The sequence below is a fragment of the Cheilinus undulatus genome, linkage group 3, assembly GCF_018320785.1.
Source record: "Cheilinus undulatus linkage group 3, ASM1832078v1, whole genome shotgun sequence".
Lineage (NCBI taxonomy): Eukaryota > Metazoa > Chordata > Actinopteri > Labriformes > Labridae > Cheilinus > Cheilinus undulatus.
In genome coordinates this window covers 37,761,633-37,778,730 of record NC_054867.1, presented here as the reverse complement: position 1 = coordinate 37,778,730, position 17,098 = coordinate 37,761,633, and the positions used below count along the sequence as shown (strand labels likewise).

Below are 17,098 nucleotides of genomic sequence, written 5' to 3'. Positions count from 1 at the left end.
CTTTGAAGAAAAAGGAAAGACGGGAGGTTATATTCAGCATTAAGAGTTCACATATTTCTGCTTCTTTTTCCATTTATTGCTGCACTTGTGTGGTCTCATTGCTCACAAATGGCTGATTATTCTTTCTTGCCTTCTTGTTCTTTATGTAGTCTTTGAAAATATCTAGTCAAAGGCTCCATTTGCTTTATACTCTGATACACTCTTCAGGGAGTAGTATAAATATTTCCCTCTTTTAGTGCCCAATTCAACATCAAAGAATGAGTTGTTGTAAAAGATTACTGATCTTAAACACTTAAGAAACAATATGTGAAACTTTTTTGCTTTTAGTAAGAGGTCTTGTACTGTGACTATTAACTGAAACAATTTCATTTAGCAGACATGACTGTGCAATCTTTTTCTTAAGTTTTTTTTTTTTTTGGCCTCTTTGCCTTTATTGGATAGGACAGTGGATAGAGTTGGAAACAGGGAAGAGACATACAGGAAATAGTGCCACGGGCTGGATTCAAACCCGGGTCGCCTGCGTATGTGGCGCGCGCCTTAACCACTTGACTACCAGCGCATCAACTGTGCAATCTTTTTGAGATGCATATTTTCCAGAAAATGTCTGTGCAAGACTTGATTGATCCATGTAGCAAACTCAGGTGTTTTTGTTGAGTATTTATGTCATATTACTTTGGATGAACCGTGCCTGTTAACTTAGTCTAGTAAGACTAAGTTAACTTGACTTTCTCTGCACCTACTTTGGATACAGCAAGTCTTTGCCTCTCAAACAGACAAAAATAGAAGTCTTGGGAGGTTTTCACTGAGCATAAAGATGACTTAGTAACGCATATCAGCAGGTCACATCAAATGAGACAAATGTGTGATCTGTGATGAGTGCGTCATTCACACCCAGCAGCAGCATGACTTACACCGGCGGCACGTGATGTTATTATGAGGTGTCAATTTCACACTCTAGGGCCTTTTTTTTTTCAAGGACTCTGGATCTTTTCCACTTCAGAGGGTGTCATAAATCTCAGAATAAGTTAGATACACCATATGTGTAAAATATTGAGTCACATTTACAGGATATGCTTTATTTTAAAGCCTTTTATGCTCATTTGTTTGGCTGGATACTTAACAGATAACAATAAAATTATTTATAATCATGATCTGCGTGCAGGAGGAGATGTTTCTCTTGGATACTCACAGCAGGACCGGTCTCTCCACTACGACCACGGGGCCCAGGGGGTCCAATGGGTCCTGGCTGACCATTTGAGCCGTCCTTTCCAGCAGGCCCAACAGGTCCAGGTGGTCCCTATAGACACAGATGGAGGAAAAAGGTTGTTTAAAACACTGCATGAATGCAAGCAGGATTTCTCCTTTTTTATATGTCAGCAGTACTGGCACTCACTCTCTGTCCAGAAGGTCCAGAAGGTCCAGTGGCACCCTGGTCTCCAGCTTGACCCTAAGCAGACAAATGCAACAACTGTTAATGAGGGTTTCCGGTAAGTTCAATTAGATCTATTATTTTAAGACCAATTTCTGACTTTCTGAATTTCTGTGACTGGTTTCATACAAACATCTGGACACACAGATTTATGTTAAATCTGGACACTTACGGGAGGTCCTGGCAGACCCTGGAGACCTGTGAAACCACGGTGTCCCTTCTGTCCTCTCTCACCAGACTCTCCTGCCTCCCCCTTGTCACCGCGAGGTCCTTGGGGTCCCTGTGAGCAAGTAGACAACAACTTTATCAGGAGAACTTTAGGAAATTTCACAAATATTTGGCTTTTATCCTGGAACAGTTTTAAAACATTTCAATTTTCGGTGCAGACCCTTGATTAAACTTGAAATCATACATACAGGCATTCCTCTGGCTCCAGCAGGTCCTGGAGGACCAGCTGGTCCTTGTGCACCCTGTAAAAGAAACACAGAAGTACTTGATTGCTGCTCCTACAGAGAAATGTCACTTAAGGGAACACCCTGTTATTTAAAGAGACAATGTCAGATGTTTCACTTTTATTGTTAAAGCAACTACTCACAGCCTCTCCTCGGTCTCCCTGTTTGCCGGTGGGGCCGACTGGGCCAGGAGCACCAGGAGCGCCTGGAGCACCAGGAGCACCTGCAGGACCAGTGGCTCCACGATCACCCTGCAGCACAGAGAGCAGAACAGTCAGTCATGTCAGAAAAAACTCTGCGCTTCGTACAGCAGGATCAGTGGGAATAGAAATGATGTAATGAGACACCACAGAGACGTTACAGAAAATGTCCAACATGCACAGTTTTACCAGACATGGGTTCAGACATATGAAAATTAACATTCAATTACCCCTTTAAAGTCAGTTGTATCCAATTTGATAGTCAGTTTTGTTAGACCTTTAACTAATTAATATGATCAATAATTTACATAAAAACCTGTTGCTTACAATCTGATGAATAGTAGGAATGCCCTCCAGTTAATTAACACTTGCCAAAAGTGCCCCACCAAAAATTACAATACACACTCACAATTAAATTTTATGGCAATTTTTCTTTTTATGGATTTTGTTAGAAGGTTTACTAAACATGTCAGTTCCAAAAAAAGATAATTTTCTGGCTATTATTTGAGGTTTGAGGCCTAAAATGGTTAAAGTTATTGCAGTATTAAGAAATTAGTGGGACAGCTTTAATTCCATTTGATTTGTACTGGACTATTTGTTTGGGACAATCAGGGTAGAGTTAGATACAAGAAATGTAAATACTAACTATCTAAAAAAAGCAACAGAAAGGCAGTCACATGGAGCCTTTTGCTCCAAAAGAGCTCCAGATATGGTCAGTAGGTGTGCATAAAATGTAGGGTCAATGACTAAAATTATTTTCAATTAATAAGGCATGTGCTTTGAATGTAAACAAGGAGCTAAAAGTGAATAAACAGCATTTAAAATGTTTAATTTTCTAAAAAGTCCTTAGGGAGGAGCCTTGGCCCCAAGAGCAGAGTCCAAGCCACTCAAAGAGCCCCAAATTATCTCCATATAAAGCAAATTATGTTGGTAGATCTCTACAAACATACTGCAACAAAGATTTAGTTTATTATTGTATTATAAAATAACTTGAGATATAAAAATGGCAATTTTTGATATTGTAGTAAGAGGGATCAAACAATTCTTTTAGTTTTCTAACACATGGCCTTGAAAAGTGGTTCTCAAAAGGTGTGACAAGACAAGAGACTATACAACTAGAACTATACATCAACTTAAGTTACTATAACATGTTTTAAGGTGGTATGAGTTGTATGGATATGGATATGGAGTCTTGAGATTCTGACTTGATCTTAGGGTTGCTTTGAACAAAAAAAAGTTGAAAACCGCTGGCCTAGAGACATGTTTAAATATTTAGATGGGGTGATTTTGGGTTTTGATGCTCTTCTAAGGGTGATGAGCCACTAATCTTGGCTATTTGTATTCATATTTTACTTTTATGTAGTTCTGTGGCTTTGTTAATTGAAAAGAAATGTTTTGAAAATAGTCATTCACTGGCTATGACTGTTTTTAGAAAAATAGGGAGGGGCACATATCAGTCTTATCACATATCCGCCCAAACATGGCCAACACTTCAAGAAGAATAGCAACATATTTCCTGTAATGAGCAACAGCTTACCATCAAGGAACCTTCAGCACAGAGCTGGTTATACAATTTAAGAACAGTCCTAAAACACAGGGATTTTGACCTGGTGTTTATTCTTTTAGATTTAGCATCACTGTCTCTCTCTCTCTCACCTTGATTCCAGCAGATCCGTCTCTACCAGGAGGTCCATCAGATCCAGGGTTACCCTATTAGAAAGCAGAACACCACATAGTGTAAATGGTTTCCACCTTTGCCATGCCAGGTGTCCTGCTGAATACTGTTTAGCTGCATCATGAACCAGCTTTAATAAAATATGCATTACTAATGCAATGCAAATGCAAACATGACGTAAATGGCAGTGTTTTTTAACAGATTTGGCCTACAGTGTAAAATTCTGATGTTTTAGTGATAATAGTGGAGAATATTCAGTGTGAAAGCTGTAAATCTGAACATGGGACACACATGCTGCCCTTCTTCTGACCTCTCTGCCGGGCTCTCCAGCAGGTCCAGTTAGTCCAGGCGGTCCCACGGGGCCAGGAGGTCCACGGTCACCGGCGCCGCCAGGAGCTCCCTGCTTTCCGGGCTCACCCTGAGAGGAGAGGACAGAAACAAAAGCAGACATTGTTACACTTAATCTAGTTAAATAAATCAGGCTGGTAATGGCAATCGAAGAGGCTTTCACTGTGACAAAATTAAAGTCAAATCAAGTACCAATGTTGCACAGCCAGGCCACAACTTTAAAGCTCAGTTTTTGCTGCTGGAATAAATTGGCAAACCCAGCAGTCAAATAAAGAATTAGACTAATTAGATACGGTCTATTCTAATTAGTAAACAAACGCTCAGATATAATTATTTGGCAACATGGTTTCTTCCTCCAGAGACTCGCAGACATTGCTAACAGCCATTCAGACAAGTTAGAAGATGCAACATGGTTTTGCAGTTTCCATATCATCAGTAAAAAGGTGATGGCAGCACTTTGACTCTAAATTAAAAATCTTGCCAACTGTGGCACGTTACGCTACTGTTCTATTTCTGGCTCAGCAGGAACTTTTTGAATGGCTGTTTAGTACATCTTGGCTGCCATAGTAGGAAATCTGTTTGAAAGCACAGAAGAAGAAATTTAGCGCAATCTTTCATTTAAGGTGTAGAATAAGTGGGAGGCTTTGGCCGCTGACGTAATATCTCCACTCTTATCAGTTTCTCATTTACCCAGTGAAGCGGGAGGCGAGTCCCAAGCAGGCTCTCGCTTCTGGTATCAACCGCCTGGCTCAGAAGTGGCTAGTAGTGGGGAGTTTGATAGTTGATGGGCTGCTGCTGTGTGTTAGAGGTGCTGGTGTGTTTTGGGCTCTACTGTCAGATTCATTGTAATGCTCACTTGTGTTGGCAAAATACAACACTACACCTTGAAAGCCCACCTCAGCTCCACTTCTTTGCTGGTTTCTGGATTAATCAAAACTAGGAAGTGCCAGCGTTCAAGTATGGCGATAAACATCTTTAGCCTAACACATCTTCAGAAACCAAAGGGTGATGTAGCTGAGACTATGTCCATGTTTTATGCAGTCCATAAGTCAGATAATAGAAAAACTTTTGCTTAGATTAAAAAAGAGACAAATTTCTTTTTAAAAGCCCATTTGTAGTTACAAAGGATAACAGGAGTAACCTGGCCTATTTCTGGGCCATTCTAACTTTATACTTTAAATTCTAGATGATAAATTTGATATTTTTCATGCTTTAAAGAGCCAGCAAAGAATATAGCCTAAATCCATGAGCATCTGTATGGTATGGGAACTTGTTCAACCTCACTCAAAGCTCCTGCTGTCTTCAAAGGAATCAAACCTTGAGAAAAAAAAAAGAGGGTCACATAAAACGTATCTGCATCTCTTCTGATACTAAAAGCTTTTTCTCTGCTTCAAATATTCCTGGTGGAGTCTGGCATGAGCACATCTGTTTTGGCATCACTTTCCTGCGTACTGATGAATAATTGATGGACAGAACATGCCCACTGAGAAGCTGAAGGCTGGGGACGTGGCTCGTGTCACTTATCAAATAGTGTGAGCTGTAAGCAGGGAGGCCGTCTCATGACATGTCATACTGTACATCAAATAAAACCAGGAGGAAAGATTGCATTCATGTGAGGCGAGGTTTGACTGAGATCCAATTAGGACACCGCAGAGTGACAGTCCAGAGGCTGTCTGCTTTCTCTTGTTCTGAGTGACAGAGAATTATCTCCTGTGTACTTAGAGCTCATTAATATTTATTAAGTAAATGCCTTCATTTGTTATGAACAGACTGTGTGACACTGTACCTTATTAAGGGAAAAGCTTAAAGAAACTACCATTTTTAACAATAAATGAGAAAGTTTAGTACTATGTTGAACTTCTGATAAGCAAATGATAAGAACATACCACCAACAACTTTAGCTAGCATGTTTTTATTCTAATTTTGTAAATTTGACTATATAAATGATTGGTATAACATATATAAAGACTGATTTCAAATATAAGATAACAACTGATAATCATCTTGTGTCATTTTGTGCTGTAGCTTATTCGCAGAAGTAAGCTATACTTACAGAAGGTCCAGGAAGACCGGGGAATCCTCTCTCACCACGCTGTCCAGGAAGACCGACGATACCACGAGCACCAGCCAGACCCTGAGGACCTGAAGGACCTAGGGGACCCTGAGAGGAGAAGAGAGATGGAAAACACAATCAAAGTCAGGTATTTATTAACCTTATACGCTTTTAATACAGTGAGCTATGCCATGTTTGCAAAGTCAGTCGTCTCACAATCAGAAGGTTGATATTTGCTCCTACAGTCACATGTTGATGCTTCCTTAGTCAACACATTTAACCCCAAAACTGCTCCCACTGCCCAGTCAGTGTTGTGCTAATGTGTAGGGATGTATATGAAAGGGTTTACCTACTGCTGATGGCCAACTCGCATAGTAGCATTCGCCGCAAAGTCCATATAATTAGCCTTCATCACATACCCATGACCTGGAACATCCATCTGGACAATACCTCATAGATCAGTGGTTCTAGCCTACGTACCCATCATAGGTTCCCTAAGGACAAATCATGACCTAAATTTCTGATATTTGCAAATCATATGGATTTATTGAATTAAAAATGTTGCTGTTTGGACCCCAGATAGAAATGTGACAGAACAAAGTTACTAGGTAAATTAGACATTGTATAAAGGACAAAAAAATCCTGAAAAGTATTATAAAAGATTCCTGAAAATTTCTGGGAAAATCTCAGATAAAATCCATAAAATTTTTCAGGGACATTTCTTCTTGTTCCCTTTGAAAAAAATTACTGGAGAAGATTGCTGAAAGTTTCAGGGAAAAGTCCTGAAAGTCCTTTATTCCTTGTGAAGTTTTTTTAGATGTAGACAAAAAATTCTAAGAGAATAGTACTAAAGGTTTCTGGGGAAAATGCTACAAGAAAACTATTCAAACATTCTAGGAAAACTCATTTACTTTTAGGGAAAATTACCTTAAGTTTTCTTTTAAAAAAAATCATAGAGAAAATCTACTATTAGTTTGGGTACATTCATATTGACAATTCTCGAATAATTCTGGGGGAAAAAATATGAAAAGCTATTTTATTTCCTTTCTGCCATCAAAAGCTTTAACCCAGTCAGGACCACTTTGTCGAGAAACACATAACATGTGATTCTAAATAGTTGTGTTTATCAGCAGTTGTCCATTTATACTTGTTACTGTTTGATATATTTGGAGGTGTCTACATGACAAGTATCACTCAAAAACAGCAAACATTCCTGCCTTTCCTGTGCCTACAAGGAAAATCTGAGGCAGTGAGAGAGGCAGCAAAAACCCAAAGCAGAGCAGGCATGAATGACAACAGACTGACACTGATTAAGTCAGATTTAGCATAATGGAGGAGCTGGTGTGGAGGAGGGTTGCAAAAAGCTTCTTGTGGAGGGAGCAGCGAGAGCAGTTTAAATATGGCAACATGAGTGCGATTAGCCAATGGAAAGCTTAGAGCAAATCAGCTAGCTGCCAGCTTGCATAAGATGAGCTGATTTCAATTATATGGCAACACCTGAATCTATGGCCTGCCTGAACTAACGCTAGATGCTCAATCAAAGCAACAAAAGCACTTAAAAGACACTTAGACAAACTTGCAAACCACTAAAAACAGCTCTGTGACCCACTTTTGGGTCTCAACTAGGGATGTTCATAGGCGTAGACCTATTTCCCCATTCATCTAAATGCCAATTCAAATTGTGTTTAACTGACTAGTCTAAAGAGAATAAAATACTTAATTCATTGCAGGGTGTAAGGGGGCGTGGCTAACATTAGCAGCTAGCTCCACCTGCATTTGTTCTTCTTTGCAGATTAATATCGGGCTTTGATATGTTGCCTCTTTTCACTTCAGTTGAGTAGTTATAGGCGAATTCAACCCTCGACAGCCTACATACCATTTCATTTTCATTTATTAATTAAAAAACTGTCATACCGTGCTGCTCCTGCTACATGCTAACTGCTGAGCTTCTCATGTTTACGACCTTTGAAGTGCTAGGAGAGAGCTCAGACAGAAAGGCAGTAAAGCTACAGTGGCTTCTAGTGGCAGGAAGCTCATTACAGTTTAAAAGAGCATTATAGACCTTGATTTCAAGCCTGTATTTATAAGAAAATATAGGCAATAAGTTTAACTGACCTGTAAATCTCATGCCAGCTAATTTGCTAAACAAATTTAAAGACCCTGTAAAGTAAAAATAAATCTGTATTTAGGTTTGTTGTATGATAGATCACTGTTTTATGAACCCCCAGGTCAAATTTCAGTCACATAAAGCATCTCCAAGTTTATAAAATTAAGCTTCAAGTCATGAAAAATGAGGCAGTAAAATCTGCTCCAGGATGGTGTGGGCGTGTGTGTTGAATGAGCTGAAACCACGCCCACTCAGGACACACGTAGTCTGCAGCATTAACCCCCTCACTCATGGTGTCACACTTGGAAAAATATTTTCCCCTAAAAACATGAACCACTAAACAAAACATGCATAACTATAACTTTGCAATGAAACACGAACATTATAGAACGGTACAAGAGTACAAGAGGGATTTCCTTTGCACAAAATGAACCAGAAGTCCCTGCTTCAGGTGACTGCTTCCTTCCACAATATTGTAGTGTTAGAGGGGCGGGGTCATTCTCTACTGTGGGCTCATGACATCGTCTGTCCATATATTGGCCCCGCCCACATGAAACCAAGCCAGGAAAGAGATGAAATGGCCTAAATCCTGAATTCAATCTCATGTAGATCTCAGAGTTTTCACATGTTTACAGCAACCATATTCCAACATTTCTAGAGTGTTAAGACAAAAACTTTGGATTTCACTTTACAGGGTCTTTAACAGTTTAACTGTGCCCATCTCTAGGCTCAACCCACCAGTTGAGAACTGCTGCCATAGAGGATGTTTAGGAAGGGAAAGATGTTTCAAACAAAAATATTAAAAATAAAAAGAACTCGCAGGGAAACTGGTCAGAAAGTTTTGTCAGTCACGTTCATTACAGGCCAAACAGAGTGACATAAGATGTGGTAAACTACATAGTCAATCAAAACAGGAAGCTGTTCTTGTGTCAGTAAGTGATTCTTCACCATCAGTGGAGCCAGTTTGTAAATTAAGCACTTGCCAAAGCTGGTCAGAAGAAAAGCAAAAAGATCTTTTAAGACCAAGGTAATCTTAAATGTGGTCTTTTGCTCTCCTTTTAGTAAAGAAATGTTATCCAGTTCTGATAAAATTGCAGTTACAGCTGCATTTTCTTCAATAGCTGCCAATATTTGCACTTAAAGGGGCTCTATGCAAGATTTAGAAAAATATCAGTGTAGCGACACCGCCGGCCATTAGGCGAACTACAATATTGTGTTGCTCGTCCACGACGGCACGCTCCTTGCTCATGAACGAGCCTCCGGTTTATCAGCTGATACACACGCAGACCAAGGTGATTTACCGGCATCATGTATACAGAGGAGGTAAGTGAAGTAACACTTAAAAGTTACACCAACTAAAAATGCAAATTAATAAAGCATATTTGAACCTCTAGTGCGGACATGGCACAAAGACTGTTAAAAAAGGATGATATTTTCGCGACCATTTCTATGAATGAACAACTTAGCGACTTAGTGCAGCACTGACCAATTTAATTGTCTTTTTAAGTGTGTAATGTGTGATGTGTACTGAATGGGACGCGTATTAGAGCAGAAGCAACAGGGCTAACGTTGCTTAGCTCTGATAATGGTGCCTCGACCACGGACATCAGATAGCTGACATTATGTGCTGAAGATATTTTACAAACTAAGCATCAAAACATAAACTCAGTAAGTTGAGTCCAGTGCCAGGAAGCAAGAAAAAGATGAAATATTATCCGGAAAACACTAAATGACCAACGTGACATTCTCGTTGTTTGGATAGCATCTTGTAAGCACGCTAACGTGATGTAGCGTATGGTTTATACAACATAAAACACTGCATTGTATGTCATGGTCCAGAGTGATGCTTTACCTTTTCCACAGAAAGACGGCCATCTCTGGATTAGTATTTATCCCGAGCGCCGAGCATAGCTTCCTCTATTTCTCAAATGATCCATCGATATTGATCCTCCATTTCCCCCTGCGTCGGTTACACTCTCTTTTAGCTTAACGGGCTTCAGCAGATAAAACTGTCTTAGTTTTTTATGTTTTTGAGGAGTTTGTGTGGGTGTTTGGGCTGAGCTAGCCGGTTGTTTACTCGCGAAAGCAGCCTTCTCCATTCAACACACCATTGTCAGGTATAAACAGAGCAACGGGGTGCGAGCATTACGTAGTACCCGACGTCACTTCCGTTGAGATTTCGCGGAAAATTCGGTTCTTCACAGAGAAACGACACCACAGGCTTATACAGGCAAACAAGGAAGACATAAAGAGCCTCATTCTTCACATCGGGATAAAGTGCGCACCATTATATACTCAAAAGTGAGAAGTTTTAAAGCAAAAATCTTACATAGAGCCCCTTTAAGGTACTGCTTTTTTTCCCATACATGACCCTGATTAGTCTGGCAGATTCTTTGACCAGGGACAAAGGTTTCAGTTTGAAACTTTGCAAGATGGACCTGCCTGATGGCAGACATGAAATCTTGCCAGTCCAGCAGCTGACATATATACCTAACCTTGCAAAAATACAGTGCTTAAAGAATTTATTAGACCACCACCGAAAGTAAGGTTTATGCCACAGCTGCCCTAAATTAACAGCATTGTAAAAATAGGTAAAACCAAAATCATTTTTTATGTTTCGGCAATGGTTAATACACCAATATGTAACAGCTCTTTAACCCAAATGAAATTTTTTAATGCTAAAATATTATTATTGTTATCCATGAATTTTCAAATTAACTGATTTACAAAAAAACTTGAAAAAATAGTAAAGCACATTATTATTTCCTGATTAATATGTGAAGTTATAGTTATTTATTTGCATTCCTAAACAGAAACATTTGTTTTAGTGGTTGAATGTTATGCTTGATTGATTTCTGACTTCTCAGAGAAGCCCAGTGAGCTGGCTAAAATTTGGGTGAATTCAGTTTGAAATTCCTCATTCCTGTTCAAAATAGTAAAACATGGAGAGTTCAATGAAAACTAAAGAGTCTGCATTAAAGCACTTCATGATGCTGGATGGTCTCTGAGACAGGTGGTCTAATAAATTTGTTAAGCACTGTATATCACATGTCATTTACTCAAGCTGGGATTTCACAGCTACCAGCTGCAGCAACACAAACCAATACCAGTCCCTTCATCCAATCTCAGATCTTCTTCATCTTCACCTGCATGTTCCGCTTTGCCACATATGAAACACCGACACAGACACAGGATTCAGTTGGAGCAGATTTTCATGTGTTGATACATGGCTCAAGCCGTCATACATGTAATCTATTGGCAGGAGGGGTCTCAACACAGCCGCTATCTTCATGTTTGAGTATGCAATCTTCCTTGATGTGTCATTATCTTGACAGGGCTTGTCATGTGTTGTGGCGGGGGCGTGAGTAGTGGCGAGGTAAAAGCCCGGGGTCCTGTCATCAGTCTGTCACTGGGCCTGTGCTGCCCTATGCTGTCAAATGTCTTGGTCTGCTATTACAGTCAGTGATGGACACTGACATCTCGCTCTATTAATGGAGAATGTGCTCAGCTGCTGTCCATTACCGCCCAAATTGGCTCTTTGGGCTGACAGAGCTACCTAAAAGTCGACAGAAAATGTGGAAAACAAACACATTTAATCATTTTCTTCTCTGTATAATGGACACCTGTGTTCACCTTGGTGCTGCTCAGTGCAGACTGGAAGGGAGAGAGGGGAGGCTAAATATGTGGGAGATGGAGTGGTATTTCAAGCGTCACAAGGTCAGAGAGTTGGGTGTTATGTAAAAGTGAAGACGCACTCTGAGTGTTATGAGGAGGAATACAATTAAAGAAAAACTTACAGGGGGGCCGTCCTCTCCAGCATCTCCCTTCTCTCCAGGAGGCCCAGCAGGACCGCGGAGACCAGCATCACCCTGTCTGCCAGGGGGTCCACCGTCTCCCCTCACACCCTTGGGTCCATCTTTACCAGGGGGTCCAGCAGGACCAGCAGGCCCGGGGTTACCCTAAAGTCGGATAAAAATAAACCAAAAATTTAATTCAATGCATAAGTGATTAAAATTGTGATATTGAAGGAATGTTGAAGTTACTTGAGTACAGTCTCATCATGTTCACAGAGCATGTGGTATTAAAATGTGAGTCTCTGAGTGGCTGTTCCTCTTTGGATAACTTTTAATAACACATCTTTCATATTCACACTCCACTCCTACAGGAGCAGACTTGTTTTCACATTCTACTGCACTTCCTTTTCAAAGGTCTGTGAAAATAACTCAGCAAACCACAACAGCTCTCACTGTGACAGATAAGCTGTTTCTTTACTACAGACATGTGCAAGTTAAAAAAAGGCTTTTGGCTGTGACAATAAGAGAGACGGCATTTAGAAATCATGTATCTCTGCAGCTGAACCTGGTTCTTTCTTGTTTCTTTATCTTAATGAAACATTTGGTTGATAATAAAGATGAATGATATTGAGTTTATGCCGATATCTGACACGCTAATATTTCCAAACTTTACTGTGATTGGGTAACTTTTTTGTGTACCTGTACATTTCTGAATACTTTTAAACCAGCATTTTTAATTTTACTCAGGTATATTTTGAGGTAGGTTTTGTTCTTCACTACATTTTAAAAACCAACCATTATTGAGTCAAAACAAACACTAAAAATCCAAATGAGGAGGTCCAAGCTTTCTGTCAACAAAATGAAACCATCCTGTTTTTTTTTTTTTTGGCCTACACACAACAGTAAGTAGCACATAGTGAGAGAATGATTCCACATTACATCCCAAATATAGCTGCTGCATTTCAAATTGTTATTAAGGTGCTACTTTACCCCAACAACCCATTAGAGAATCATATACTTGAATGCCTGATGTTAAATAAATAAATAAACAACGTTTCACTTTTACATGAGTAGAATGATAAACTAATACTTTAACTTCCACTTAGGTAAATTTCAACCGGAGCAAAGTTATAATATGTTGGATTTTCATTCATTTTTATCTTTATTTTGTTTTTACTTCTTGTTTTTAATGTCAGTTTTTACTGCTGGTTTATTAGTTTTGTTTTTATTAGCTTTAGTTTTTTCAGCAATACAGGGTACTAGTTAGAGGTGAGATCCAGAAGGGTCAGCAAAAGTAAAAATCATATAAATGTTAAAAAAAACAACACTCTGAAATAGGAAACTCCTCACTTTTCATTTTATTCAATCACATATTATATCTAAACACAACTAAAGACCTGAAATTAACCCCTATATGAAGTCTCCTTCAATCAAATCAGGCAATTCACTCCCACCAGGCTTGTGTGTACATGTCTGTCAGTCTGGTGCCGTCAAAGACTAAAACCAACATTTTGTCTCCATATTGTGTTTTAGTTATTTTTGTAAGTACAGATTCAAGTTTAAGTTGGTTTTAGTTTTTTTTAGCTTAATTTCTATGTAGTTTCATTTGATTGTTTTTAAACTTCAATTTTAGTTATTTATTTGTTTTGATTAACTCTAATAACCAAAACAACTGTATTTTTACTTGAGTACAACAGTCTTGTTCTCTATCCACCTCTGCATGTACACACTATGTAAAATGTATGACTTAATAACAGTAAAACACAGTTTTATATGCCATTTTGAGAGCTACAAACACCACTGCAATTGAAATGTTTATACCTGTCAATATGGATAATTAACTTTGTGAGCTATTATACATTGATACAGATATGTTGTTGATAATAGAGTGCATATACAGTAATTCTTCAGTTAGTTATTATTCACTTTCATTTTACTATTCCAATATCCAGACTTAGGTGTTTGTTGATTGACTTTGGCAAAATTGTCAATACTTTTTCATACCCTTTTTTCAACAAAATTTCTGTTACTTTAATGATCAATAGTATTGGAAAGTGCCAAAGCTATTAAGTACAATCTTAAGTCCTAGTTTTAACCAAAGGTGCTGCAAGCTAAAGAAGGAGAGCTCTGTATAGATTGTACAAATACGTTTCCAATGTAGATAGAGTTTAAGAGTTCGCTGTTAATTTTCATCAATTAAAAACAAGAAATATCTGGAATCATGACAAACCTATCGCTGATACTGAGTTCACCTCTGATACCAGTTATATAAATATTATATGTATGTATGTGTTGTTGGTGCAAAGACACTGATTGCTTACATTTCTCTCCACAAGCAGCTAACTCAAACTCACTATTGCTGTTTGTCATTTTACATGATACATTTTCCAGATGATCATTCTTCTATGCCACTCTGAAACAGAAGATTCCCCCATTACGATAATTATTGCTGCTTATGCTGCTGTTTTGGAGTAAAAATCTATTTTTGAGGGTTAATAAACTATAGCAACAGATTGTTTATTGGTTGACTGGTGCTGATATCATAACAAATTTTCATCAAATCTAATGCTACAGTTGGCAATAAAGGTTAAAATTACTTTTTTTTTTACTATAGTTAGCAAATTTTAAAATAGGCTTTAAAATAATCAACATCATCAGTGTCTTATTCATGTTTTGCAGTAAGGTTAAAGACTAGGCTGACTGGGTTTAGTTGTGAACTTACATTGGGACCAGGGGGTCCGACTCTGCCAGCAGCTCCAGGGAAACCAGTAGCACCCTGAAAGAGAAAGATTAGTTCAAACAAAGGTACAAGAAAAACAACACAACAAATGTTCATTAATGTAAATCTAAGTGTGAGACGCAGTCAAAGATAAATGTGTCTTCAAAGGGTCACTTACTGGAGGTCCCTGAGCACCACGTGCACCTTTAGGTCCAGAAACACCAGTGGGACCCTGAAACAAAACACATACTGGATATTAAAAATGACGTTTTTATGTCTGATAACAGATAAACTCAGAAGAAGCACTTTAAATTGCTTTACAAATGCTGTTTTGGTAGAGTCAAGGTGCATCTTCCTCCCACAATCAGTGACTGAAAAGGAATGCTTTCATTCTGATTTAATCCAAACAAAGTGCCAAAAAAAACCAAACAAACAAAGAAAAAATATACAAAAAAACATTTTTTTCTCTTGGTTATTAGATGCTGTCACTCAGCATGGCTTTGGATGTTTGTTGAGTATGAAAAAGAAAACTTCTCTATGCTTTAAACATCCAAGGTCTTAGTAGAGCTATTCTTATTCAGGAGTGAGGTAAAGCCAATATTGCATTTTCAATGTGACATTTAAAGCAGGGCCAAGAAAACAGACACATACAGCCGGTCCAGGGGCACCAGAGGGTCCTTGGGGTCCGGGTGCACCAGCATCACCCTTCTGTCCAGACTCTCCCTGCTCTCCCTTTGTTCCAGGCTGACCATCGGCACCCTGAAAGAAGAGACAAATGTGTTGAAAACGAGAGGTTGTGAAATCTGGAAAGGTATAATGTAAGACCTGTTGAGCTGCATTATGGGAAATGTAAGATCCAGTGCTTTTAGAGCTGAACTGAGGCCTGATGGTCTTTTCCTCTGCTGATTCTCAAACATTTTTTCAGGCATGGATGCATTTAAACTATCTGTAGTAGAGTACTAATGTTAGGATTCTTTTTTTTGCTAAAGTGAAGGTATAAGAAAACTTAATATAAATAGCTATCACACAAAGCTTAAATAATATTGTGATAGCTTGAACAGCAACTTAAAGTCTAAAAGTGCAACCCAGCTGTCATAACACTTAACAAAATCAGATGGGGTATCAGTGTCTATTTTCAGTCTGTGTGGTGAGAAGTTGTGATGTAACAGTCTGTGAACTGTAAGACAAAATGATTTAGACACTTTGTTGTGTTATTCATCCTGACACAGACTCAATAATTCATCACAGAAAGATCTATAGAGGGAAAATATATAATATATGGGGTTGTCACAAAAGTATTGATGGGAATCCTTTTGAAAGGATGCAGCTTATTAAAAACACTTATTGATGGGCGCTTGGAGTCTTTGGGTGGAACTAAATGGATGAGTGATACACAGACGTCAGGCTGTTTATGCACTAATTTCTCTCCACAGTGTAACACGCAGAGAAGGCAAGATGAATGTCGATAAAATGACAAGGATGAAAAATCACAAAGGCCTAAAACAGAGATGACTGTGAAGTATACAAGTGCTTCAACAAAGGAGCTGGAGCTTCATTTTTCTGGTAAAATAAAACAAAAGAGATGGTTTTCTATTTTCTTTTTCTAATTAACAGATTTTTTTTCAAACTTGCAGGTGTTTGATGAGATTACACATCATTTTAAAAGGCTTTACTTTTTCAGTCCATTAAGGTTGAATTTATTCATAGAGTAACTAAACTTCAAAGTTTTGCCTGAGGTGCATCAACCCTGTAATTAAAACAAAATGCCCTTTAAAAGTCATGGACATGCCTAAGAAGGGGCAAGATAAGACACTGTCCTCATCAGCCCCATTCAGTCTATGCTGCTTTCATGGATGTGATTATTGGCTAAAATGTCATAATTATCGAGTTAGACAAACCACAAGCTACCTGAGAATAAAAACAATGGTATATGCTCCAGCAGTAGATACAAGTTTGTATATTATCAGTCTCATTTAGAGACTTGGGAAAAAGAACAACCCTACCCGCAGTCCACAGCTACCAATGTTACCAGTAGACTTCTGCATTGGGCCACTATTACTTATTTCAGTACAGTTTTTTTTTAAATCTAAACTACACCGTAAGACCAAACAGTGTAAGGTTGTTACAAAGCGAGTGGTTTTATCTAAAAAATCCAAATAGCTATTTCAGCTCCATTTTTCTGAGTTGATAAAACACATTTTTAGTTTTGAGTAAACAGTTCTCGAACACTTGAAGTATTTTTTGCCAATGTACTAAAATTATTCAACAGTTATCCCTTCATCTGCCAAGTTTTCCCTAGAATGCCTTTGGGTATTAGACAC

General features: G+C 38.6%; 1 protein-coding gene across 1 annotated transcript in view; it reads right to left on the bottom strand.

Moving 5' to 3' along the window:
• The window catches only part of col2a1b (collagen, type II, alpha 1b), an 82,333-nt gene that overhangs the window by 2,974 nt on the left and 62,261 nt on the right, over positions 1-17,098 (bottom strand). Inside the window, exons 39-50 of the mRNA XM_041782172.1 lie at positions 15,429-15,536; positions 14,956-15,009; positions 14,781-14,834; positions 12,062-12,223; positions 6,158-6,265; positions 4,067-4,174; positions 3,738-3,791; positions 2,025-2,132; positions 1,846-1,899; positions 1,602-1,709; positions 1,394-1,447; positions 1,190-1,297 (exon numbers count right to left, since the gene is read on the bottom strand). Of these exons, the coding sequence (XP_041638106.1) occupies positions 1,190-1,297; positions 1,394-1,447; positions 1,602-1,709; positions 1,846-1,899; positions 2,025-2,132; positions 3,738-3,791; positions 4,067-4,174; positions 6,158-6,265; positions 12,062-12,223; positions 14,781-14,834; positions 14,956-15,009; positions 15,429-15,536 (1,080 nt within the window). The remainder of the gene's footprint in view (positions 1-1,189; positions 1,298-1,393; positions 1,448-1,601; positions 1,710-1,845; positions 1,900-2,024; positions 2,133-3,737; positions 3,792-4,066; positions 4,175-6,157; positions 6,266-12,061; positions 12,224-14,780; positions 14,835-14,955; positions 15,010-15,428; positions 15,537-17,098) is intronic.